The sequence below is a fragment of the Hevea brasiliensis genome, chromosome 1, assembly GCF_030052815.1.
Source record: "Hevea brasiliensis isolate MT/VB/25A 57/8 chromosome 1, ASM3005281v1, whole genome shotgun sequence".
Classification (NCBI taxonomy): Eukaryota; Viridiplantae; Streptophyta; class Magnoliopsida; order Malpighiales; family Euphorbiaceae; genus Hevea; species Hevea brasiliensis.
In genome coordinates, this window is record NC_079493.1 from 896940 (window position 1) to 924290 (window position 27351).

At 29.3% G+C, this 27351-nt stretch overlaps 2 protein-coding genes across 4 annotated transcripts; both read left to right on the plus strand.

Annotated features, from left to right (window-relative positions):
* Window positions 1-271: 271 nt before the first annotated feature.
* On the plus strand, window positions 272-7625 carry LOC110654149 (protein HIRA). Of its 3 annotated transcripts, XM_021810049.2 has the most exons (10): window positions 276-1118; window positions 2425-2700; window positions 3044-3295; window positions 3374-3771; window positions 3907-4921; window positions 5228-5432; window positions 5598-5838; window positions 6113-6235; window positions 6408-6525; window positions 6878-7625. In XM_021810049.2, the coding sequence occupies exons 1-10, from the start codon at window positions 1011-1013 to the stop codon at window positions 7274-7276; spliced, it is 3135 nt and encodes a 1044-aa protein (XP_021665741.2). In that variant the 5' UTR covers window positions 276-1010; the 3' UTR covers window positions 7277-7625. The 3 variants fall into 3 exon arrangements, with proteins under 3 accessions (XP_021665743.2, XP_021665741.2, XP_021665742.2); XM_021810050.2 differs by lacking the exon at window positions 276-1118 and having other exon boundaries at window positions 2551-2700; window positions 3041-3295; XM_021810051.2 differs by lacking the exons at window positions 6408-6525; window positions 6878-7625 and having other exon boundaries at window positions 272-1118; window positions 6096-6234.
* A 5666-nt stretch (window positions 7626-13291) lies between these two features.
* On the plus strand, window positions 13292-25715 carry LOC110654150 (fatty acyl-CoA reductase 3). The gene is made up of 10 exons (XM_021810052.2): window positions 13292-13494; window positions 13575-13678; window positions 14580-14785; window positions 14890-14990; window positions 16001-16193; window positions 23269-23430; window positions 23582-23663; window positions 24466-24738; window positions 25213-25340; window positions 25424-25715. The coding sequence occupies exons 1-10, from the start codon at window positions 13416-13418 to the stop codon at window positions 25575-25577; spliced, it is 1482 nt and encodes a 493-aa protein (XP_021665744.1). The 5' UTR covers window positions 13292-13415; the 3' UTR covers window positions 25578-25715.
* The last annotated feature ends 1636 nt before the right edge of the window (window positions 25716-27351 follow it).

The following is a 27351-nucleotide window of genomic DNA, read 5'->3' on the forward strand; positions in this document are numbered from 1 at the left end:
GAATGGACAAAAGAATAAGGGCAGTACAGTTAGATAGGAACACATCATAATTTATCATGATAATGTAGGATAAAAAAATTAAATTAAAATTATAAATAAAGTAAACCTTCTTAATTATGGATTAGGGACATTATAATTTTTCTTTAATTATTCATTTTGACTTTTTAATTTTAATGTCTTATACTTTTATTTTCTAATAGTGAAGAACCCGTTAAATAAAAAGGCAATGAAATAGAAAATCCTAATTTATTGCAACTTACTAATTTAATAAAGCATAAAATCCAACATTGTCTTCCCTTCGAATCTAACCCTTTATTTTTTTTTTTCATCTTTAATCGTTTTTTGGTTGCTCTGATTCTTTTCTTTTACTTTTTCTCTGCAATTTTTTTAGTCCTTTGCAGTCTGTTTCCTGCCTCATAGAAAGACCCAACACCACACTCAAACTCTCAAACAATCTTCTAGGCTTAGATTTTGACTGTTAAAAGAAAAGTTCTGTCTTTTAATTTTCTTGATTTTAGGTCATTTCTTGTTCAAAAACCCTGAAATTAGGTCAATTAAAACTTAAAAGCCCCCTCCTCCCCCCCTTCCCTTTTTTTTTTACCAATTATTATAGATTTAGGGTTTATATTTATTTATTTATTTTTGAACAGCAATTTAAGGCTTTTCTAGTTCACAAAACTCTGAATTTGTCGAGTAAGAAAAAAAAAATTTGTTTTTTTTTTGGGCAACTAAAATATTTGGTATTTTTTTTGCTTGCTGTGCACTGTAAGCATCTTCAATTTTAGGGTATTTCTTGTCCTGGAAACCCTGAATTCGCTTACCCTTTCAGCAGGTTCATGAAGTAATAGGCTAAAAGGAGCTTCTTTGTACGGTTTTGGCTACCAGAAGAACTGGGTTCTGGTTCTAGTGCAATTGAGGGTTTCCAGTGTTCAAAAAAGCTATGAAATTTTATACCCTTCCTGGTTTTTAGCCAAAAAAAAAAAAGTGAAGGAGTTGTTAGCGAGACAAGGATGATTGCAGAGAAACCCAGCTGGGTTAGGCATGAGGGAATGCAGATTTTCTCCATTGACATTCAACCTGGTGGTCTCAGGTTTGCGACTGGTGGAGGTGACCACAAGGTATGCTTCTTTTCACCCATGATTCTCTGCTTGGTTGCCAAAAATGCGAGAAAAGTTGTATTAGAATTCTTAGATTTGGCATTATAAGCAAAAACATATGCTTAATTTTGCACAAGACTACCGGTTGGCTTAGTTGATTGATTTGTCTTCTTTATGCTTGTTTTGGTTGCTTAGAAAATTAGATATTAAAGCAAATCAAATTTTCATGATGAAATTTCTAACTTGAATGAGTGCACTGCCACTGTTTTGGTTGTTGGGATCTATGTCATGTTCTGTCAACTGTTAGTTTGTTTAGAAAGTGCGGACAGAAAACATGTTCTGAGACTTTGGAATCTTGTATTGTCTGTTTTATAGAACATTTCTCTAAATGCAGAATGTATGAGTCATGGATATCTCTGTTTGAACTGGTGTTGCTTCTTGAAGGTTAAACATGTTAATCATTTTATAAAATGCGTTTTATGGTAGTTTTGCAGAATTAATCAACTTTGGAGTGTAATGCACTTCCTTTTATCAATTGTGATTATTATTATTATTATTATTATTATTATTATTATTATTATTATTATTATTATTATTATTATTATTATTATTATTATCCTTTGGGTTTTGTTTGTATTCATGATTATTTCCTCCTATTTACTTATTTTGTTTTGTAACGTTTGAATTTAGGAAATTGTTTTGACAAATTATAGAAGCAGTGGTGTCTTCACTGAATGGAGTTAAACCTGTTTTATAGAGCGCAATATAAGAATTGAATTCTTAATGGAATTGGTGTTGATAGTGATGAAAGCATAGGTGATGGTGGCAGAAGTGGCTGGACAGGAAAGCCTGTGTTGGTTTCGTATGTGTCGTGTTTTAATGGAGCCTTGCTATAATTTTCTTTTCCTTGATTTTAAATCTTTTGCCTTTTGATTGTGTTAAAGTTTTATGATTTGCAAGTTAAAGATTTAAATGCTTGATATGTGTTTGTGAGTACTAAAATATTACTTGTAGAAGTGAGAGATTCATTATACATTCACAAGTCAGGTATACTTTATCATATAATAAGTTCAAAGAAACTATAGATGCCCGTATTGGTTGTTCTACGATCTCACCACAATTTCAACCATGAATTATTAAACACTCTACTATCAATTGGACTGGCTAATTATGGACAGCTTTCTGCTGACTGTAGCTAGTGGACCAAACCGGTCCTTAGTCTTAATGTTATTTATGATATGTCACATAGATCAACTGGTGTCATACAATGTATTATGTTCGAATGAATAAAACATGAAATTTATTTTTTCTCCTTAATTAAATGCAGGTTAGGATATGGAACATGAAATCTGTTAGCAGAGACTTGGAAAATAATGAACCGACACAAAGGCTTCTTGCAACGCTCCGAGATCACTTCGGATCAGTCAACTGTGTTAGGTGGGCTAAGCATGGCCGATATGTTGCATCAGGGTCTGATGATCAGGTGATTTTAGTTCATGAAAGGAAGCCTGGTTCAGGAACCACTGAGTTTGGCAGTGGAGAGCCACCAGATGTTGAGAACTGGAAGGTTGCAATGACTTTGAGAGGGCACACCGCAGATGTGGTAATGAAATTACTTTCATACTGGGATGCTTGAGCACTAGATAAAAGAGAATTCTTTCAGTCTTGCACTTTGGATCAAGTATTATGCTGCAAATATCCTTTATATTTTAGAACTGTCATTTTTTTTTTTTTAAATTGGTAGATAAATTTTTGTGACTTTTGCTGATGTGTCCCCTATTAATTTCAGTTTTCATGTAGATGCAAAGGACTTAAACAGATGACAAAAGACATGTTTTTATTTTTGTTGTATTTCATTTAAATTCGCCCTTAATATATGATGGTAATCCATGATTGTTCTTCTGGGTATCGTCTTACTGGGGAGTTGTTTTACATGCTTAAAGTAGGTGGATCTTAATTGGTCTCCAGATGACTCCATATTAGCTAGTGGGAGTTTGGACAACACTGTCCATGTTTGGAATATGAGCAATGGCATTTGCACTGCTGTTCTTAGAGGTCATTCTAGCCTGGTTAAAGGAGTAGCTTGGGATCCTATTGGCTCCTTCATAGCTAGTCAATCTGATGATAAGACAGTCATCATATGGCGGACAAGCGACTGGAGTCTGGCTCACAGAACAGATGGCCACTGGGCAAAATCGGTATGTTTTTCGTTTGTAGATAAATTTCCATTTATCAACTTGGGTTTTTATATGCTCACTGGAGTGTGTATTTTCCAGCTTGGTTCTACATTTTTCAGGCGGCTTGGATGGTCTCCTTGTGGCCATTTCATAACTACCACTCATGGTTTCCAGAAGCCGAGGCATTCTGCACCTGTTCTAGAGAGAGGGGAATGGGCTGCCACATTTGATTTCTTAGGACATAATGCCCCCATTATTGTGGTGAAATTTAACCATTCAATGTTTAGAAGGAATTTCACTGGTGCTCAGGAGGTAAAAGCTGCGCCTGTTGGGTGGGCTAATGGGGCCTCTAAGATTGGAGGGAAAGAATCGCAGCCCTATAACGTTATTGCTATTGGGAGTCAGGATCGCACTATAACTGTATGGACAACTGCAAGTCCTCGTCCTCTTTTTGTGGCGAAACATTTCTTTACTCAGAGTGTGGTAGATTTGTCTTGGTAACTTTACTATTTCCTAAAAACATTTAAACATTTTTTAGTAATTTATATAGTTGATATGTTGTTATTCTTATATTTTTATTCCAATCTCTACAATTCTCTTTTATATATTGTTTTTATCTTCTTTTGGGACAGGAGTCCTGATGGGTATTCACTTTTTGCCTGTTCCTTGGATGGGACAGTTGCTACTTTCCATTTTGACATAAAAGAGCTGGGACATAGGCTGAGTGATGCTGAGCTTGATGAGCTAAAGAGAAGTCGTTATGGTGATGTCAGAGGTCGACAAGCAAACTTGGCGGAGAGCCCAGCACAGTTATTGCTTGAAGCAGCTTCAGCCAAACAGACAGCAGCCAAAAAAGTGGTGCCAGATATTCAACAAAATCAGATTCCTGTGAAATCTTCTGCTGACTTGGGGGTGACAACAAAGACTTCTGAGCAAGTTGATGATGCAAAGAAGGTTGAGGGAACTGCTCGTGATGGCATAAATAAAGTGACAACCTCTGCTTCGATTTCTAGTCCTGTGAAACAAAGAGAATACAGGCGCCCTGATGGAAGAAAGAGAATAATTCCAGAAGCTGTAGGTGTGCTGAATCAGCAAGAAGTAATTACTGGTGGGGTCCAGTCTCAAGCACTTGACTTCCCTCTTGTGGCATATAATCATGGAAAGGATGAAAATGGGGTAGTTCCTGCTGATGGTGGCTTGCGTGAAGGTTCTCTGAGGGGAACATTTGGCAGAAGCTCTGATTCAAAAGATCGATCTGGGGTCACTGCTAGGGCTACCATTACGGAGAGCTTGGTCATTGAGAAGGTTCTGGGCTCTTCAGGAGGAGATGGTAGCATCAATGTGGAGCAGTCTGGAAATGTGAAGGCATCCAGTTCCTCCAGTGCTTATACTACATCTCTTTCTATTAGGGTATTTGATAAGAAAGTAGGGGAAGATACTGTACCAATTTGTTTGGAAGCTCGTCCTAGAGAGCATACTGTAAATGACATTATTGGAGTGGGAAATACCTGTATGATGAAAGAAACAGAAATTGTTTGCACAAGAGGGGCTCAAAATCTTTGGTCTGATAGGATCTCTGGAAAAGTCACAGTTTTGGCTGGAAATGCGAACTTCTGGGCTGTTGGGTGCGAAGATGGATGTCTGCAGGTGAGAAACAGTCTTTCCCAAAGAAATCTATATTTCTTAATTGGGTAAACTTTATTTTGTTCTAAATAGTCAGAATGGTCTTGCCAACTCTCTACCAATTAGAGGATTAAAGTTTGTGATGTTTAAAATGTGTATTCAAGTCTTTATATGTTCTTTTCTTTTAATGCATTGTTAGCCAAAAACATTCAAGCTGATGTTTTAATTCAGATCAAATTATCCTGAAAATGACAAAATGTTTTAGTACATTCTCAACATTGTGATTGAATATTTACGTCTTGTAGCATAACCTTTTTGTTCATGATTAAGGTTTACACAAAGTGTGGGAGGCGTGCCATGCCAACTATGATGATGGGATCTGCAGCAACCTTTATAGATTGTGATGAGTGCTGGAAGTTGTTACTGGTAACAAGGAAGGGATTGTTATATATATGGGATTTACTCAACCAGAAATGTCTTCTTCAGGACTCATTGTCATCTCTAGTTGCTTCAGATCCAAACTCGTCTGCAAAAGGTTAGATATGTTGTGAAATCTTTTTCTGTCTCAGTGCTAGTAAATTATTCTTTTGTAGTAATAGGCTCACAACCCAGAATATCTTGTTAGGTGGGGTGCCAATTCTGTGTCTACATTTTCTGACATCTGTGCCTTTGAACTGGATGATTTTCATTGCTCTTTCAGGAACAATTAAAGTTATATCTGCGAAGTTGTCAAAATCTGGTTCTCCTCTTGTTGTTTTGGCTACACGCCATGCCTTCCTGTTCAACATGAATCTTAGTTGTTGGCTGAGGGTGGCAGATGACTGCTTCCCTGCATCAAATTTTGCTAGCTCCTGGAATTTGGGTTCAATTCAGAGTGGTGAGTTGGCTGCATTGCAGGTGGATGTTAGGAAATATTTGGCCAGAAAGCCAGGTTGGAGCAGGTATACATCCAACTGTGCATTGGCAAAATTTGTTGGATTTTTAAGAATTCTTAGATTCCATGAGCATACTGACTAGAAATAGTAACATAGAAGCCTTACTAAAATTATCCTGTACTGCTTTCATAAAAAAAATTGAATGAAAGCTAATTTATTTGTTTCTGTCCTGTTATTGTTGACCTTTATGATGTTTCTACTTGTGAATGTCAGCTCTCAATGTTCATGTATCTGGTTAAAATAACTTGCTCCAAGAGTTTTAGCTTTTGTGTTTTTACAGGGTAACGGATGATGGAGTTCAGACACGAGCTCATTTAGAGTCTCAGTTGGCATCCTCTCTAGCTTTGAAGTCTCCAAATGAATATCGCCAGTGCCTTCTATCATACATACGCTTCTTAGCTAGGTTTTTATCTGAACTCTTTGCATTTTAATTTTCCACTTATGCATGTATTAATGATGCAAAATGCATAGCGGCCTTCCTAAGGACAGAATTTATCTAGGAGATTGATTTATATATTTATTTATTTATTTGGAGAAGGAAAAAAAGTTAAAAAAAAAAAAAACTTTGTTTGCAGAGAAGCTGACGAGGCTCGATTGCGAGAGTTCTGTGAAAGTTTTCTTGGACCTCCTACTGGGATGGCTGAATCTACGTATTCAGATGCAAAGAATCTGGCTTGGGATCCTTTTGTGCTTGTAAGGCTTACTTCACATCTTTTATAAATGGATAATCCTGCATTTCTAAGCATTTATTTTTTATGATGGCGGTGATATTTGTTTGGTTATTTTTTTTACATGTGATCCGAGAAGATTGTATAATAGTCATCTGAAAAATTATTATGAATATTATACATCGAGTTGCTTCAAAATCCTATTTCTTTCTCTTTGTCAAGTTTAGTTCGGTTTATTCTTGTATTACTTTTTACTTTAAACAGCACCTTTTTTCTGAGCATGCAGGGTTTCGTTTATTTTTTATTTACTTTATGAATTTAAAATGAAAATGGGATTGTTAAGGCATTGTCTGAGTCACTATTCTGGCACTTTGCAGGGAATGAAAAAGCACAAACTCTTGAGGGAAGATATTCTTCCTTCAATGGCATCAAATAGAAAAGTTCAGCGTTTACTCAATGAATTCATGGATCTCCTGTCTGAATATGAAAGTGCTGAAACTAACCTCGATAGAAAAAATTCAATACAGCCAACTACATCTGAACCAGAAACTAATCAAATGAACCTTGACCATTCCACAACAGATCAAAAGAACTCCACTCCACCAGTGACGGGTCAAACAAACTCTGCCCTACAACCAACAGATCAGAAGGGCTCTACCCCCATCACAATAAATGAAACCAGCTCTACTCCACTAGCTAGTGATCAAGTAGATTCAGGACCAATATTGACGGATCAAGTTATTCCAGACTCACCAGCTACAGATACTGGTCCTTAAATTCTTCAACTTCTGACCAATAGGATTAATCTAAATAAAAGCTTTAGTAGGCTAACATGTGGTGTTGTTGAAGTGGATATAGGTGCATGTATATCACCATCTTCGTCCGCAGAGACCCTCCAAGGTATTTGCAATGGGTAATCCTTCCCATGCGAGTATCTAGTGAATGTCTTTAATTATTCTTTGAAGTTGCACATGGAATTGTTAACAGAGAAATCTCACTGTTAAAGTTAAGCCAATGGATTTTTTGTACGACGTCCCAACTACAGCTTTTGTAATCAATTTGGTGGATGCTATTTTCTTGTACTATATCATGCATAATATGAATTGGAGATTTAGATGTTTCATATCCATTCATCTTCATCTGTTTCTGCATACAAAATGAAAAGTGTAGGCTTCTTTTTTTTTTTTTTTTTTTTTTTAAATTCACTTGTTATGCATCAGAATTTTTTGATGGGTGACCGAACTGGCTCACCTCGTTTGGTTCCTTGGCAATTAAAAGTTGGTTCAACTGTTCCTTTGTTCATCTGAATGAGTAATGAAGATGTCATTGGTTGTTGCAGCTATGAATAGGTCTCTAGTTTATTTTCTAGATAAGAATTGGGGGAGTGGAGATTTGAATTTGGATTTATCAAGTAAGTAATATGTTTTGAATCATTGAACAAAGTTGGGCTAAGCTATAAATGGTATTTTGTTGGATTCTAGTGAGTCCTGACCATATCTGTAATATTGATTTGGACATCCCTGCATATATCATATTTCTAAATGAAAGTTGTGTGGAAAATGTCATTTGGCCGTGGCATCTTGAGAGCGAGGTTTATTAATGTTGAGTCAGTTCAATCTTCAAATCAGCAAATTGAGTGAAAACCCAAATTTTTACCATGAATGAGATGTGTCATCAGAACAATCGTTGTGATTTGGCTTTCTGCAGGGTTTATTATCTGAACAATGCAAAAATAAAAATTATTTACCAATTTAATATAAAATATAAAATTTATAAGTGTGTAGAGAAATTTAAAAAATTGTCATTCGAAATAGTGTTTTTTTTTTTTTAATTGTTCGGATAATAAATTCATTCTCATGTAGCTAAAAGTTGGGCACTAACGACCCTATATAGTCTTGGATTAATTAATTAATTTAAAAAAAAAAACTTGAAAAATTAAAAAGAGAAATGCTTTGGTTCTCAAAAAGACAAAAAGAGAAATGCTTTAATTAATGTCCCCATCCCATCTTGACATTTGTTTTTGACACCGACTCATAGAAAATATCTCTTTCCTTTCTCAATATTTCATCTTTATATTCAAATATTTTTATATAAAATTAAAAAAAAAAACCCTTCACAATTTAAGCAATTTTATACATTGCAGTATATTTAGTTGTGAGTTGAGGAACAATTGCATATTGAATAAAAATATTTTATATATTAGTAGAGTTTAATCCAAAATTCGATCTTTAATAGAGTTGAAGTCACCTGATTCAAAACTCTTATAAATGAGATTTGTCCACATGTTAAGAGATGTTAAATTTGATCCTTTTTTATTTTATAGAAATTAGATAAGATATACTCGCAGTGGGTAGATCAAATCTTTTTAAGATGATATTTAAAAGATTGGCACGATTGGTCTTTACCAGGAGCCACACTAACAGTATAATTCTATAGCATACGATAAAAAATAAGCTTGGGTTGGCTAGTGAGATTTCAAAAATCATACTGCTATGTCTTCTATTATCATATAAATAGGTTCTCAATACTTTCTCACAATATTTTTTTATTTTTTTGCCATATCAAATAACAAACAAACTCACTACTTGAGTGTTGGATTGGCTGCTAAACGGCCACCGACCTCATTATTTTCTGTGGCTATTCCCATCTAGCAATCCAAAAAACTATGACAGCTTCATACATATTTAAGCAATCCTCTCAAAATATTTCTTAGAATAACGTTAATAAAACTCGATTCATTTTATTAATTAATAACATATAAGAGTTAATCCTAATCTTAATATTGAGTCACACATAAATATCTTACTCTTATAATATGTTAAATTCTACATTAATTAATATTAAATAAAAATATTTTATGCATGAATGATTTGGACAATTCTTTGTCATAAATTAATTTTATCAACAGCATCCCCAATGAGAGGTGGTCCGGCAGCGCCAGTTCGTGAATGCACAGGTGAAGTCCTCTCGCATGGGAAAATGGCATAGTGGTAAAAGCATTGCTTCACAATAATTGCAAAGGGTACACAAAAAACACCTTCAAAACAAGAAGTTCAAAGGATGAGGTATTCTACACGTTCAGCGTACCATGAATGCGACAAGGTTCTGCTCTCCATGTGGTCGAGTAATGTTAATGTCAGGCTACCTAATCATGAAGAAATTATTTCATGGGATTATTGTATGTGACAGATAAATTTTAATTGTTAATTATAATAAAGCTTATATAAAATTTATAATAATAAATAATTATAATAAAATTATTATACATACAATAATTATAATTTATATTCTCTCCCAATCATGGCATGTTCAGGAGCACAATAAATTTACATTCAGTTATGAGTTGTTTAATAAATTCATTCATGAGGAGATATTGATTTGAAGAGAAATGAGTTTAAATTAGATATGTGGATATGGTGATGAGTTTTTACAAAGAAAAATCTGTTATGGAGAGAAACAGGAGGAAGATGAAGTTACAATTGAAAAAAAAAAAATTCAAAATAATATCATTTTATTTTTTTTAATTTCTTTTAATAATATTTGTCTTTTCTGTTTCATGTGTATACTTATGTTTTTAATTAATTAAATTTTTTTTAATATCACATTAATAAAAATTAAAATAAAATTGAACAGCATTATTAATTTGTCTGATTTGAGTGTGATAATTACAAGTTACATATTTATCGTAAAAAAATAGTCAAGAAATTAAAAAATTACATAATATTGAATGCCCCACATATATATATATATATTTTTTTACCTATGATAATAATAAAAAGAAAAACCCAGGTAACCAGTAAAATTTCAAGATTAACACACATATATAAAATAAATAATCAAACAAATTGATATTTAGAGTCTATTTAATATTATTATTAAAGTTATTGCTGAAAAAGTATATTAATTTAATATATTTTAATTATACAAATTTTAAAATAATTAATTTTTCAAAATTATTTTATTTAATTACACTCAATAATACATTTAAAAAAAATATATATTTTTGAGCATTCCACCATAATTCCAAAGACAATTAATATAGTTCCTTGGCATAAGGTAGAGGTGAGTAGATTTTGGTTTAAATTGAAAAATCGAATCGAATCGAATCGAATTAATTCAGTTTAATCGGTTTGATTTGATTTTATATTATAAAAATTTTGATTATTTCGGTTTGGTTCAATTTTAAAGAAAAAACCAGTTAAATCGAATAGTAATTTTATGTATTCAAATCGAATTAAATTGAACCGAATTGATTTTTAAATTGATTTATTTTTATGGAGAATTTATGAATTATATTTAATTATATATATAAATTGTTTAATTTCATTGATTAATGGTTAATAGGTTCAAATCAAAGTCAAAATTAGATTAAATAACTTAAAAATCAAGTTTAAATTAAAAATCAATCAAAAATCAAAACTGATCGGTTTAAATCGAATCGAAATAAAATAGAATGATTCAGTTCAATTTAATTTTTTATCAATTTTAATTCAATTCGATTTTCTAAAATATGTAATTCGATTTTCATAATTTAATTCGATTCGATTCGATTTCGTTCGAACCGAATGCTCACCCCTAACACAAGGGCCATTGGCATTACGTGTAGAATCAAAAATACAAATAGGCTCACCAAACGATGATCACTGCAAAATGACAAGTTATCTTCTATAAAAATTTTTAGTGCAGAAAATGAAAAAGAAAAAAAGAGCTATTGAGTTTTGTCCATTTATTTATTTTTTTTGCCCGTTCCATGAAAGAAGCTGGCTTTCAGGAACTCCTTCAAGATCAAATTATGCTTGCTCATCATCTTGCCAACCACAAATTTTAGTTAGATTTTTAATTGGTCACTTGACGCTTAGACCTAATTTCATTCCTCTTTTTCAAATTTATATAAAGCAAGTGAGACATGATTACTTAGTATAATTTTTATCAATATAGTATTAGAGTAAACCTCAATATTAATATCAGATCACCTATAAATATCTAATCTTATAAATTTTACATTTAATTTTGAGTATGAAGAATTGTGTTATGTCTCATATCAATTGAATATTGAATAATTTAGACAATCTTTTCTCATGGAGTTAAATTCGGAGCATTTTATCAATAATAATATTAATATTTTCACTTTAAAATCAGGGATTTAAATATTATTAACCTATTTTTTTTATTTTAAGAATTACAAATATTCCAAATAAGGAAAAAAAATTATCCCATCTGGCAAATTTGAATATTAGACCTATTTTCAATAAAAACTCTCAATTGTTCATCATTGAGCTTCTCTTTCAAACAATTTACTATTGTTGCATCTGCCTCTTAATTATTCTTCTAGTCAACAAATGAAATGAAAAGAAGTAGATAAACAAAATCTTATGGCATACAAAAGAGAAGTTAATTGGTTAGTTATTATGGGAAATTATTAATTTAATATTGGTTTTCCTCCTGAACAAGAAAAGGTAGTTGATGAAGTATGAATAATTTTCATGCAAGGACAAAGAAACAAATTAGCTAGATGTGGTGAATTTTGTTGTGTCAAAGGGTTAAATCAACGTTGAAACATTCAAATTTCAAACCCATCTTTTAGCAGAAGCTTTTGCTTAGTAAAATCCCATGATAATATAATAAAACTGGTAGACCTAACATAATTATTTTGTTAATACTTTTTGAAAATGTGCTTGTGTATGAATGTTCTATAACTATATATAAAACTATTTCAAAGAGGGGATGCATGGTTGGATTCATATTGAATCTTTTTCAATTTTTCTATGTCTTGTTGGCGACCATCCCACCAAAAACCAAAAGGGATGGTTCACCTAATGCTACTAACTAATAAGGGAAAAAAAAATCACATAATAATAATAATAATAATAATAGATCTCAAACTTTTCGTGTTAAGAATATTAACCTACAACTCCATGCATAATTCTGCCAATAAAACACAATGTGTGATCAGAATTTTTTCTTTTTTTTAAGAATTTAGAAGGGTGGAGATTTAAATCAGATTCTGTCAAGTGAATAATATGTATTCAACTTCTAAGCCAAGTCAAGAGAGGCAGCCAGGAATTATGATAGTTAATCAAAATTTAATTTAATGCTATTGAAAATATTTCTAAAATTATAAAATTAAAAATTTTAAACCTAATTTAGAGCAAAATAAATCTTAAAAAAAACACAGCAATGATACTCTAATTTTTTTTTTTAGAAAAATATATTTATTTCGAGCCATGCGAATATATATATCTTACCTTTTATATTTAGTGATGCGATCTGTTATTTGAAATGAGGTGTTTGGTATATGTATATAAGATTTGGACAAATCTAGCTTGTTTCTTAATTGGTAGCTATTATTATTATTATTATTATTATTATTATTATTATTATTATTATTATTATTATTATTATTATTATTATTATTATTATTATTACTTTAGAAATAATTTCAATATCATCAAAATAAAGCTATTGGATATGGTAGCTCTATTATTAATTGTATCATAAACAAGAAAAGGAACTAGCATTGCGTAGTTGCTGGCCACCACCCCCCACCCCATAAATGTACATTCTACAAGGCAAGGTGGACTTCATTACTTCATAGAAAATAATTAAAAAAATTTAGCATAATTAATGTTCATAAAAATTTTATTTTTTTTGTGATAAATAATTTAATTAAATTAAAGACATACAACAATATAAATATTAAATATGGTAAATCTTAAAATTAAGTTTCAGTGAATGAATTAATAAGTGATCAATTATAACTACTATATCGTGTACTTCACTTCATGTATATTTGTCCTCTCTTCATGCTTATATGATAAATGGGACCATATTTTGCCAAAGCATAAGCATAAGTGTTTCTTGTTTCGCTTAAACACACACACACATATCTCTCTCTCTCTGTCTCTGTGTTCAAAAATGGAATTTGGAAGTGTACTGCAATTTCTTGAAAACAAGAATATTATGGTCACTGGTGCAACTGGGTTTTTAGCAAAGAGTGCATATCTTCTCTCTCTCTCTCTCTCTCTCAAAGTGATTGAGGTTTTAATTATTAATGGCTTTCTTCTGTGGGTGCAGTTTTTGTGGAGAAGATATTGAGAGAGCAACCAAATGTGAAGAAGTTGTATCTTCTTTTAAGAGCTGCAGATGCTAAATGTGCCTCTCAACGATTGCACAATGAGGTAGAACTATATATATTCAAGAAGAATGGATTGTGTCAAGATTTTTTCTTTTTTTCTTTTTTCTTCTTCTTTTTCCCCTTCCTACGGCTGAAATCATATATTATAAGCCCTTATTCAAGCTTTTACCTTAGAGTCGTGTCTATTTTAAGCACCTATTTTTTTTTTCCAAAAGAAAACCCATATTATTATAAGCTCTCCTTCAAGCTTTCACCTCATAGCGTTCTCTATTTTAAGCACTATTTTTTCTTCCAAAAATAAACCCATGCCATATATATTTCTCTATGAATTAAGTTTTGTATAATCTTTTTTGGTTTATTTGATTTCGAAATTGGGACTTGATCATACTACAACAAATGTTAGAATTAGCCGTTAAAAGTTTTACAATAATATTAATTTTGTTGCTTATAAAATTAACATGTAGCAATAATATTAATTTTGTTGCTTATAAAATTAACATATGTTAATAATATGAACAATTACTGCAATGGTATATATAAAAGATATGGCAGTGATTGTTGTTATTATTAAAACAATTTTACAGCAATAAATATTTCTATTAATAACTATTTTTTTATAGCAATTACAATTTTGCTGTAAAATACCTACAATTAAAATTTTATACCTGCAACATGCATCAAATTTTGTATATTTTGCAGTGAAAATTGTTGCCGCTAAATCTAATATTTCTTATAGAAATATATAAACTCAAAACCTTATAGTCTTAGAGATGAATTTAGTAATTAATATCACTAAATTAAAACTCTATGTTTTGCTATCATGTTTTCAAGGAAATTAAGAAGGCATTCCCATTGCTTATTAAAAAAAGATAATTTTTTTTATAATCTATATTTTTTAATTAGTTTTTACTCATATATGATTTTTGAGGTAATTTTTTTTACAGGTTATAGGGAAGGACTTGTTTAGACTGGTAAAAGAAAAATGGGGTGCAAATCTAAATTCTTTTATCTCTAAAAAGATAGTTCTTGTCCCTGGAGACATATCTTATGGTGTGGACCTTGGGGTAAAAGAATCCTATTTAAAGGATGAGATGTGGAGAGAATTGGATGTAATTGTTAATTTAGCAGCAACAACCAACTTTGATGAAAGGTACTTAATTAATTAATTAACAAAAAAGAGTATATTAATTAATTAATTCTTATTAATAAAGAAATAATTTAAATGATTTTCATCTAATGAATAATTTGATGCAGATATGATGTTGCACTTGGTATCAACACAATGGGAGCCAAGCATGTCTTATGCTTCGCCAAGAAATGTGTTAATCTCAAAGTTCTTGTCCATGTATCCACTGGTTAGTATTATCCCTTTTATTCTTTTAATTTTATTTTGATTGAATTTAAATTTGAGATTTCATAATTTTAAAAATAATTATAATATTATTAAATTAAAACTGATGATATTTCTTTTATTTTTATTAATAATAAAAAATTTTAATTTTACATAAAAAAACAAATAAATGAGAGTAAAACATTTAATTAAAAACTTTTAAAATACAACCATCTCATTATTGAAAAGATTATCTGCTCTGCACTGTGCAAACATATAAACTAAAAAAAAAAAAAACAAAACAAATGCACAAAAAATCAAATATTTATGTGGTTCGCTTCTTCTATATAGGGCTATATCGTCATTTTTCTCTATAATCAAATATAATAATAAATTATAATTTTAAAGTTAACTACTCATTATCCTAATTATATTTAAGAGAACTTTTACATTAAATATATTAGTTAGTTCTCTCAATCTCCTTTAAATATAACACAATATATTTATTATCTTAACTACTACACTATAAAGGATGTCTTCAAATATAATGAACAATAGCCCTTTCTCTTAGACTATGCATTTCTCTGCCTTAGGCCGAAACCTATTTTCCTTCATGGGATTGTAATAGGCAAGTACTACTCTACTCAATGGTAAAAGTCTTTTCTTCCATGGGTTAAAAGCCACTCTTCAATAGTTGGTAAAGTCAAACAACTTTTTCATCATACTTTTATTTATAGTATTAGCCCATCAGTATTAATTTAATTAGGAATCTCATTTGAAATAATACTAAAATAAGAGTTCTATTCTATATAAGAAATATTCTTCCATCGTATTGAGAAATATTTCTCCCACTCATATTCAAAAAATACCTCTTCAAAAACCACTAAAATTGTTGGTCACAAACCTAACATTAATTAATTAATTGGTTTCAATATTAATGATCATTATCTTTTGATTTTTTTTTGGGCATATTATAGGCGACCCACCAATTAAAAAAAAATAAATAAAAGGAACTAATAGTGCATTTTGTTTCAGCTTATGTTTGTGGGGAGAAGGCAGGATTGATACTGGAGACCCCTTATCGAATGGGTGAGACACTTAATGGCCTCTCTGGATTAGACATTGATGAAGAGAAGAAACTTATCGATGAAAAATTAACTGAACTCCAAGCTCAAGGTGCCTCAAATGAAGCAATTAAAGAAGCCATGAAAGATATGGGCATCCAAAGGTTCATCATTAATTCTTAAATATTTTATCATATATTTCCTCCCACTTTTATTGTTGTTTAAGATTTTTTTTTACAATAATTAAAAAATGAATTGAATCATACAAAATATGATAAAATTCTCCACAATTTAATTAAATTATCTTGTATCTCATCTAATTAAGAAAGAGAAAGATTAACGCAACATGTAGCGTGTAGAGATTATTCACAAGAACAAATCTCCAAAAAATAATAAAGGTTTAATCCAAAACTTTAAGAAGAAGAGATAATTAAATAAGCAAAAAAAATTTATTGAAAATAGAAGAAATAAACAAAGTTACAAAATCTGAATATAATAAAGGGTATTTATAGGGTTGGATAGTCCTAAACCAATTAGAATAAGATAACTATTATCTAGGAGTTTTAGATAAATATAAATACAATAGGAAATCTTTTAGATAAACATAAATACAATAAGAAGTCTAGATAAAATAGGAAAATAACTAATCTTAATTGAAATTGGATAACTAATAAATATTCTTATTAAAATTAAATAACTATAATGCTCCACATCATTCACCCCTACTTGAAAAAAGACTCATCCTCGTGCTAGTTTCCAGATACTCAAGTGCACAATCAGGTAGGTACAAGGACAAATCAACCAAATTGAAAGTCTTGAAAATGTTTCCCATCCAATAAGGAAGATCAACAACATATGCATTGTCATTAATCTTTTTAGTGATCTTAAATGGACCATATTTCCTTTGTTTAAGCTTATGGCATCCCCCAACAATCCTTGCTTTGCTCATAAACACCATGACTTCATCTCCTACCTCAAATTCTTTGAATCTTCTATATCTATCTGTAGCTTCTTTGTACTTTGCATTAGCTTTCTCAAGCCTTTTCTTCACATCCTCTTGAACTGATCACACTTGTTCAGCGTGATTTCCAGTAGCTACACTCGAACCTAGAACCTTTGGAAGCTTTACTAAGTCTAAGGCATGATTAGGAACCCTAGTGTACATGTTAGAGAATGGAGTCCTTCCCATAACACTACAGACAACATTGTTGTAAGCAAATTCAGCTTGTGCTATGGCAAAGTCCTATTGCTTTGGTCTATCCTTATAAATGCTCCTTATCAAATTTCCCAATGTTCTATTCACCACTTTCATTTGACCATCAGTTTGGGGATGTGTTGTGCTACTAAACTTTAATGAAGAATTAAATAATCTCCACAAAATAATCCAAAAGTGACTCAAGAACTTGGTGTCACGATCAGATGTGATGGTCTTTGACACTCTATGCAAGTATATAACCTCCCTAAAGAATAGTTTGGCTTTAGAAGTTGCATCTATTGTCTTCTTGTAAGGTAGAAAATGTGCCATTTTAGAGAACCTGTCAATAACAACAACAACCAAATCCATACCCCGTTGAGTTCGTGGTAAACCCAACACGTAGTCTATCGATAAGTCCTCCTATATGGCATTGGCATGGGTAAAGGCATGTAAAGGCTTGTATTTTGTGTTTGTCCTTTGCATGTTTGACACACATGACATCTAGAAATAATGTGAGTCACATCCCTTCTCAATTTAGGCAAATAGTATCTACTTTTCACAGCTTCAATGGTCTTATCCCTTCCAAGATGCCTTGATAAGCCACCTTCACGCAAATCCCTAATGACTTTCTCATGAATAAATGTATGAGGAAGACAAAGTTGTCCACCTTTCATGCATCATGCACAAAATAATTATCATGGGACTAATGTAGAATACAGTTATCCCATACTTCTTCAAAATCCTCATCATCCACATATAAATCTTTCAAATGCTTAAATCCTTCAATCTCCACGCTAAGGGTTTTAATTAAGGCTACCCTTCGACTTAAAGTACCAACTGGTACATTTTGTTACCCTGGTTTATGAATCAACTTGTATGAGAACTTATCCACAAAAGCTGATCACCTAGCATGCATATCATTCCTAATTTTCTTTTGGCAACTTCAATGCTTAGTGATCGGTATAAAGTATAAATTCTTTTGCAATTAAGTAGCGTTCCTATGTCTTTAAAGCCTTTACAACTGCATAAAATTCTTTATCATAAGTAGACCATTTTCTCCTAGCCTCACTCAACTTCTCACTAAAGAAAGCAATTGGTCTTTTTTCTTGAGAAAGCACAACGCCAATTCCCACACCACTAGCATCAAATTCAACTTCAAATAATTTCTCAAAGTTAGAAAAAGCTAGCACAGGTGCTTTACATAACTTTTCTTTAATCAAGGTAAAACTCTTTTCTTGCTTCTCACCCCATTCAAAAATTAAGTAATAGGTGCAACAATGCTATCAAAATGCTTAATAAACCTCATATAAAAGGTGGCTAGACCATGAAAACTCCTAACTTTGCTCACCATTTTAGGGGTAGGCCACTCTCTAATAGCCCTTACCTTCTCTTCATCTACTTTAATACCATCCTTACTCAATACAAATCCCAAAAATAACAAGCTACTAGCCATGAAAATACACTTCTTCAAATTAGCATATAGCTTCTTTTCCCTTAACACCTTAAGTACCCCTTTAATATGCCCCATAAGCTCATCAAGGGACTTATTATAGATAAGAATATCATTAAAATACACTACTACTAATTTATCAATGAAAGGCCTAAGTACCTGGTTCATTAGCCTCATAAATGTGCTTAATGCATTGGTTAGCCTAAAAGGCATGACTAACCATTCATACAATCTGTCCCTTGTCTTGAACTCCATCTTCCACTCATCCCCAAGACATATTATGATTTGATGATAACCACTCCTTAGATCAATCTTGGTGAAGATGATTGATCCCTCCAATTGATCAAGCATGTCTTCCAACCGAGGGATTGGGAATTTGTACCCAATAGTAATTTTATTAATAGCTCGACTATCAATGCACATCCTCTAACTCCCATCCTTTTTTGGTGTTAGTAATGCCGGCACTACGTAAGGACTCAAGCTAGTTTGGATGTGTCCCTTTTGCAATAGCTCCTCTACCTTCTCCCATAGGATCTCACCTTCTTTAAGACTCAGTCTATAATGAGGTAGATTTGGTAAGTTTGCACTAGGCACAAAATCAATATGGTGTTGTATATAGCTCATGGGTGGCAGCTCATTGGGTAATTCATCGGGAGCCACATCATGAAATTCCTCCAATAGGCTTTTTACCTCCACTAAGAATTGCCTTGGCTCCTCCTCTTTCTTTCCTTCCTCGCCCTTTATCACCAAAAGATGTACTTGTTTAGTCTCTTTGCACTTGGCTGCAAATTTAAAAGGTTATTGGTAATTGAGAGAAAATCCCTTTCCTCCACTTTAGAAGCTTTGATAGGTTTCTTTTCTCCAATTGGTACAAGAGTATAAATTTTTCCTTCCTTCTCTAGCTGGTGTGTATTTTTTTGACTAGAGTGCTTTGCAACAACATCAAACTGCCAAGGTCTTCCCAAAAAAATATGGCAAGCATCCATGTTAACAATATCACAATAAGTTTCATCAACATACTTACCAATAGAGAAAGGAACTTTGTAGCGCTCGTTCACTTGAATTTCTCCAACTTCCTTCATCCATCCTATAGTGGAAGGATGTGGATGTGCCTTGGATGTCAAGGAGAGTTTTTGGATAGCTCTTCGACTGATGATGTTCTCTTGACTCCCACCATTAATGATTAAATCAAAGATTTTCTCATTCACTGTGTATCAGGTGTAAAAGAGTTTGTGTCTTTATGTATTGCCTTGATGTTTTTCCTTTGTCCTTATTGTGCACCATACCCCAAGTCCATCTCCTCATCATCACTTATATCATCATCCATCATGGCTTTTCTCATTGGATTGACAAGATCATGATCAAATTTAGCTTTACCACGGTTAGATTCACTGGCTTGAATTTGTTCTTGATTCCTATTTTCACGAACATTCACCCTAGTGTGCAATTGCTCTTGGATCTCTTGCAACTGTCATATAATTTTTGTTATAGAGTTTTGCTACTCTCCGATTACTCTCCAAACAGCTAGTAACTCGTAATCTCCATCACAAGGTTGATTGCCACCACCACCACTAGTATTGGCCATCGTAATGAGGGTAAAATTCCTACTTTTATATCACCTGACTTAGCGTGTAGTATGTAGAGATTGTCACAAGAAAAAATCTCCAAAGAACAAAAAAGGTTTAATCCAAAACTTTAAGAAGAAAGAGATAAAAATAAGCAAAGAAGCTTTATTAGAAATTGAAGAAATAAACAAAGTTACAAAATCTGAATATAATGAAGGGTATTTATAGGATTTGATAGTCCTAAACCAATTAGAATAAGATAACTATTATATAGGAGTTTTAGATAAACATAAATACAATAGAAAATCTTTTAGATAAACATAAATACAATAGGAAATCTAGATAGAATAGGAAAATAACTAATCCTAATTGAAATTGAATAACTAATAAATATTCCTATTAAAATTAAATAAATATAATGCTCCACATCAGAGATGATAAGATGAGTTATAAAAAATTATAGAAATAATTATTGTTCTTAGTATAAATAAGAATAAAATTGAAAAAAATTAATTATTGCACCTTAATATTCTCAAATTGATAAATAATTTTGGACAAAACAATTCTTAAAAAGTAACAGATAAAAATAAATGAAGGTAATGATATATATCGATTTTTCAAAAGGGTGCAAATGCGCCATTAAAATTTGTTTAATGCATATTATCTATATAAAAACTATAATTTATAGTTTATTTAATATAATTTGTAACCATTTAACACAGTTTCTCATATAAATTGTCATTAAAATTATAATTCTCATAAAATGACCTTAATGATTACATATTTACATCTATTAGAAAAACGTATATTTATATATGATTTTTTTTTAGGTAAATGATAAAAAAATCAAAACCTTTATATCAACTATCAATTTTAATAGAATCTTTTTAATTAATTTATTCAATAATTTTATTAATTTTATCAAATAAAAAAAATATAATAATTAAATAATACATTTAATATTATTATTTTAGTTTTTAATTATCTCTCTTTATTATATTTTTAATTCATATTTTTATCATCATGTTATCTCGAATTTTAGGCCTAACAAATGAAAAAAAATTCAAATGTTTAAATATAAAATATAAATAAATAATATAACAATAATAAATCTAATTATAACTTCCAAAATGATAAGTATTTGATTTTTTGTGAATAATATTTTTATTTGATTTATTTAAAAATAATTACTAAAATGATAAAAAAAATTAAAATGATTAACTACTATTAATAATATAGGCAAATATTTGAATTATTTTTATCAATTAAATGATCTAATTATGCTAATTGCTAAAATTAAAATTAATGTAAAAATTTGATGACTAAATTGATAAAATTAAAAAAATTATAAAGTTTAAAGTTTTTTTAGTCATGATTTAATTTTTTTTTTTTATTTTCTACATATAAATTATAATCTTTAAACTCACTATCTTGAGCATTTATAGTCATGATTTAACTTTTTTTTTAATCTTTAAACTCACTATCTTGAGCATTTATTTTATTTTTTTAATATGTTAATTATAAAATTATAAGACTAAAAATTAGGTTCATATGTTTGTTCTAATAAAAAAAAAAATTAGGTTCATGTGCTATAACTAAGGGTAAATGGTCGTCATAAGTTCATATTCTAATCCTCCATGTAATTAATATTGATTGTTTTGATTTCTAGTATTGATCCAAGGTTGTGTTAATTAAGGTATATCTCAATCATTCCAAATCTAGAAATTTAATGCTCTATTTTAGTGTCCATTCATATAGCGGGGTACCTACCTTTTACAATAAAATTAGAGATAAGGTGTGCAATATTTAAATAATTTATATAAACTCTTAGGGAAAAAAATCAAGTGATTCAATATGGTGATTTCATGTAAGAAAGATGTGAGATTTTTTTTTTATTAATTAAGATTAATGGTTATTTATCATCGATGCATTAAATTAATATTAAGAAACGCATTCTTAAAATCGCTTAGAATAAAATTTAATTTGATACACAAAAATTAATTGAAAGGATAGAAATCAAGTGGGATTCTTAAATTTCACATATTTCCATATTAATTGATTCTCTTCCTTTTTTTATAGTCCAATTTTGCATTGATTCTAAAGTTAAATTATTATAAATTATTATTATTTTTTTTATCAAGAGTGCATCTAGATGAATAAGAGTTATTTAGAATTTGAAATTATTATTGAGAAATATTTTTTTTAAATATGTTAATTAAAGAGTATTAAAAAATAATTTAAAATTAAATTTAATAAATTTTAATTATTAAAATTTTAAAATAATAAAACATTTTTTTAAAATTATTTTTTTAACAACATTTAAAGTGTATTTTTTTTTCTCTTAAAAAGTACTTTTAATTTTAAAAATTCAATATCAAATAATTTAATTTTAAATTTGAAACAGCCAGTGGAATCACCAGGTAGGTGGCAATGATTATCAACTTAAATTGAATCCAATCAAACTGGAATATCTTGGGCCTTAGCATCCAAAAATTGTTCTTTTTTTTTTTTTTTTAAATTCTATTGAATGTAATAATTCCAAGGTGGTAGAAAATGGCAATGGGTAGATTAACAGACATATAAACACAGAGATTGCCCAGCAGTTCCAGTTGGAATTAGGAATGGTACCCATTTAGATCAATTAATATATTTAATATGATGATTTTTCTCTCCAGATGCTGAGGTCATGAGTTTCAACCTTGATCAAAATTTAATCAAATTAAAAAAAATCTTATATGATGTAGTTGGTCTACTTGAACAAGAGTTAGTATTAAATTTAGAGAGTTAGTATTAATTAGAATTTGATTTTGATAATAAGCTTTTATGATTATTTATCTTAAGGTGAAAAATATATTTCTAAAATTATCCAAAAAAAGAATTTAACTTTTATGTGCTAAATTTAACTAAAAAATATCCATGATTATGAATAAAAAATCTTTCTTGCTCATAAATTCTATATATTAATTGATTGGAATATATGTGATTATTGTTAATAATAATTATATTATTTATTGCAAATGAATGGCCAGGGCAAAGGTCTATGGATGGCCCAACACATATGTATTTACAAAAGCAATGGGAGAGATGCTTGTTGGACACTTGAAGGAGAATTTGTCTGTAGTTATCTTACGTCCCACCATTATAACCAGTACTTACAAAGAACCTTTCCCTGGTTGGGTTGAAGGAATTAGGTATGTCCTCAACAATTTTCCTTATAATTATGAGTGGATATATATGAGAGATTCTGTTTGATTCTTGAGAAATGGAAAGAAAACTAAGGAATGTGTGGTCAAGTTCAATATGTAGTTATGATGATGATGATTAATTTGATCATTTTTGCAGAACAATTGATAGTTTGGCAGTTGGTTATGGCAAAGGAAGACTAACATGCTTCCTTGGTGACGTCAATGGAATTGTTGATCTGGTGAGTTAAGCTTTTATTCTTATTTTGTTAATCATTAATAGATTTTTTTAAGCTAATCAGAGTAGTTTTGTTAATTTTAATTTATTTTTAAAAAAATGTTTAGAATTTTAAAGTTTTCGAGTTTAAATCTTTCGATTCATAAATCTTGAAATTTATTGATTTTAATTAATTATTTTAAAAGAATTAATTATTAAAAACTAAAAAAAAAATCAATTACTAGATTATAATTATTGTTTAACATTTATCAAATATAAGACAAAAATATTAAATATAAATACTTATATAATTCCTTTTCGTTAAGTTAATATTTAAAATTGAGTTAGACCGAATTCACTATATTAAATATTAGAATTAGTAATAAAAATTTTGTAGCAACAATATTTTTATTGCCTATTAAAGCTAATATATAGCAATGATATGAATAATTTCTGCTAATAATATATAAAAAAATATAATAGCAATTGTTGTTATCATTAAAAATATTTTGCAATAATAATTATTGCTATTAATAATTTTTTTTATAGCAATCATAATTTTGATATAAAATATCTACGACCATAATTTTATAGCAGCAATAAAAAATAATTTATATATTACTGTCATATATTTATAATAGCAAATTTTATACATTTAATAGGAAAAATTATTGTTACTAAATCTAACATTTCTTGTAGTGATTCATTTTCTCCATAATAATAATAATGTCTTTCTCTGGCTTTAGGCATGAAATTAAAATGAGCATTTTGGTGCTTTAAACCTATTAATTATTTAGTAGCATTTGATGAAAAAATATTGAATGCAGATACCAGCTGATATGGTGGTGAATGCAATAATTGTATCAATGGTGGCTCATGTTAATGAAGCATCAGATGATGCAATAATTTACCAAGTGGGTTCCTCAGTAAGACATCCAATTAGGTACACAAATCTTCAAGATTACGGGTTAATTTACTTCACAAAGAAACCATGGATTGGTAAAGATGGAAAACCTGTCAAGGTTGGAAAGGTTAAAGTCTTGGACAGTATGAATAGCTTCCGCAGATACATGGCACTTCGATACTTCCTATTGCTAAAGGTTCCTTCTTTTTTTTTTTTTCACTTAACTTTAAATTAAAGATATTATAATTTTGAAAAAAAAAAATACAGTATCATTAAATTAAAATTTATCAAATTTATCAAATTTACAGAATAACATAGAATATATAACTTTTTTTTTCCTTCATTTATTCGATTTAAATTCAAATGCAAGATTTTATAATTTTGAAAAATACCACAGTATTATTAAATTAAAATTTATCTAATTTATTTGGTTTATGAAATGGAGTAGAGTATCAATAAAATAACTAGTTTTCATTTATATTTTAAATTTATATTATATCAGTATAAAAAATATTTATTTTGTATAATAATTATTGTTTATTTTTAAGTTTTTAATAAATATATTTAAGATCATATTTTTCCTGGCAATACTTCGACTAATAATACCAAACAGACCAATATATTATTAAGTTGCATAATAAAGTTCTTAGTTTAATTTGGATAAACGCAGGGACTAGAATTGGCAAATACAGCATTTTGTCATTACTTTGAGGGCATGTATAGTGATCTCAATAGGAAGATCAAATTTGTGATGCGATTGGTGGAACTTTACAAGCCATACTTGTTCTTCCAGGGAGTGTATGTATCAATCTATAATCAAATTTATTTGTTACTTACACAAGTTTTTATTTTAATATTAATTTTATTTGTATATCCTGCAGATTTGATGACATGAACACAGAAAAATTGCGAATGGCAGCTAGAGAGAACAATATAGAGACTGATATGTTCTACTTCGATCCAAAATCCATTGATTGGGATGATTATTTCATTAATATTCATATTCCTGGCGTGGTAAAATATGTTTTCAAATGATCATTTTATTGCCAAAAAAATGGATTATACATTTAAAAAAGGTTGTTTGTTACCCAAGAAAATTGTATTTCCATTCGTTTCAAAATATGTATTTTCGACAGAAAATAGAATATATGCTTTTTATTATAGCAGGACTAATTATGCATCCATATATTTCTGCTAAATGTAATTATTCAGTACAATTATATTTCTATTATTAATTATAATAAAAGTTGTGTGAAATTAATTTATCATAATTAATAATTAAAATATAATCGTCATATATATATATATATATATATATATATAGATTGATTGAATAATTTTATTAATTAACTATTTCATATGATTCTAATTTTTTCCTCGCTAATGCAGTGAAGGATTGTTAGTAATATGATTTAATGACTCTCAATTTTTTTTTTTTTAACTTTATTTTAATTTTTAGAAATAATTCTCACTAATTATATAATTAATATGCCTACCAAAATAATAGAAAACATGTAAATTTCTCATAAAATATTAATATAATCACCTTTAAAAAATATTTAACATGGACTTTATTCTCTATGAAACAAATTGGCCAGAAGTCAATTAGGATTTACCTTGGTGAAAAAATAATTCAGACTCAGTCATAATTTATTTTAAATTTAAAATCGAATTAAAATTAGCTCCATCATTTAAGATTAAAATCAGATGATCTCTCTTTAATCTTTAAACTGAATTAAAATTAATAAAATTAATAATAGATTCAATTTAAATCCATTTTTTTTATAAAAGTAAAAATTAAAAAAAAATTTGAAAATAATTTTAACTATTGAATTGATGATCCAACTCGACTCTAAATGGTCCAAATTTAAAATTTCTTTGATTTCATGGACCAAAATCAACCTGTGGTAGGAAACTATTTATATTATATACATACTTGTAATAGAACTAACCAGCCCATCGAAATAATTACTTTGAGGCTTTAAGCCCATTTTACTCTGCCCAATTTGTCTTACAGAACGAGAGGCATCTTATATTAAACTAAAATTTTAATTTTAAGAATTTATTTTATTATATATATATATATAATATTTACTTGAAATTTATGTAAAATTAATTAAAATATATATATAATTAAAATAATATAATACATAAATTTTAATGTTAATATTTAATCTAATAATTACTAAATTTATTTTTATTATATAATAGCAAACTTATACCAAATGCGCTCAATAAATTTAAAAAAAAAAACTTTACTTTTAATAATTTTTTCTCGTGGTTAAGTCAAGTTATATATGTAACAATGCAAGTGATATTAAAGTTGTTTAAAATTGTATAAAGAAAATTAATATTATTTTCTTTCAATTTAGACGTGATTACGTGATTGTTATTTCTTATTTTAATTTATATCATAAAAATTTTTAAATTTTAATTTTGATAACATTAAAATCTCTGTAACCTATTATCACAGATTCGTAGTAAGAAAATTTCATTTATCGTCATTCAATTTAGATGGATGTATCACAATTAACCCTTAACTTCAATTTGCATAGTAAAGAAATACTAAAATTAATTTAATATATTTTTCTTTGAATTTTTTATAAAAATATTCATAATAAATAATAAATTATGATTATTAATTTTTCTTTTTATTTTTTATAATTAGCTTAAAATTTTAAAATTTTATTTATTTTCAACTTGTTTAAAATAAAAATCATAATTTTAAAAATAGTCTAATATTTTAGAAATCTTGATAATTAATTAATTATTTAATTTATCTTATTAAAAATTGTGTAATTATTATTTT

Coding starts and splice junctions, on each gene's coding strand:
- LOC110654149 (XM_021810049.2), top strand. CDS start 1,011: ATGATTGCAGAGAAACCCAGCTGGGTTAGGCATGAGGGAATGCAGATT. Junction 3,772..3,906: donor AGTGTGGTAGATTTGTCTTG/GTAACTTTACTA, acceptor CTTTTGGGACAG/GAGTCCTGATGGGTATTCAC. Junction 5,433..5,597: donor TCCAAACTCGTCTGCAAAAG/GTTAGATATGTT, acceptor TTGCTCTTTCAG/GAACAATTAAAGTTATATCT.
- LOC110654150 (XM_021810052.2), top strand. CDS start 13,416: ATGGAATTTGGAAGTGTACTGCAATTTCTTGAAAACAAGAATATTATG. Junction 13,495..13,574: donor AACTGGGTTTTTAGCAAAGA/GTGCATATCTTC, acceptor CTGTGGGTGCAG/TTTTTGTGGAGAAGATATTG. Junction 13,679..14,579: donor CTCAACGATTGCACAATGAG/GTAGAACTATAT, acceptor TTTTTTTTACAG/GTTATAGGGAAGGACTTGTT.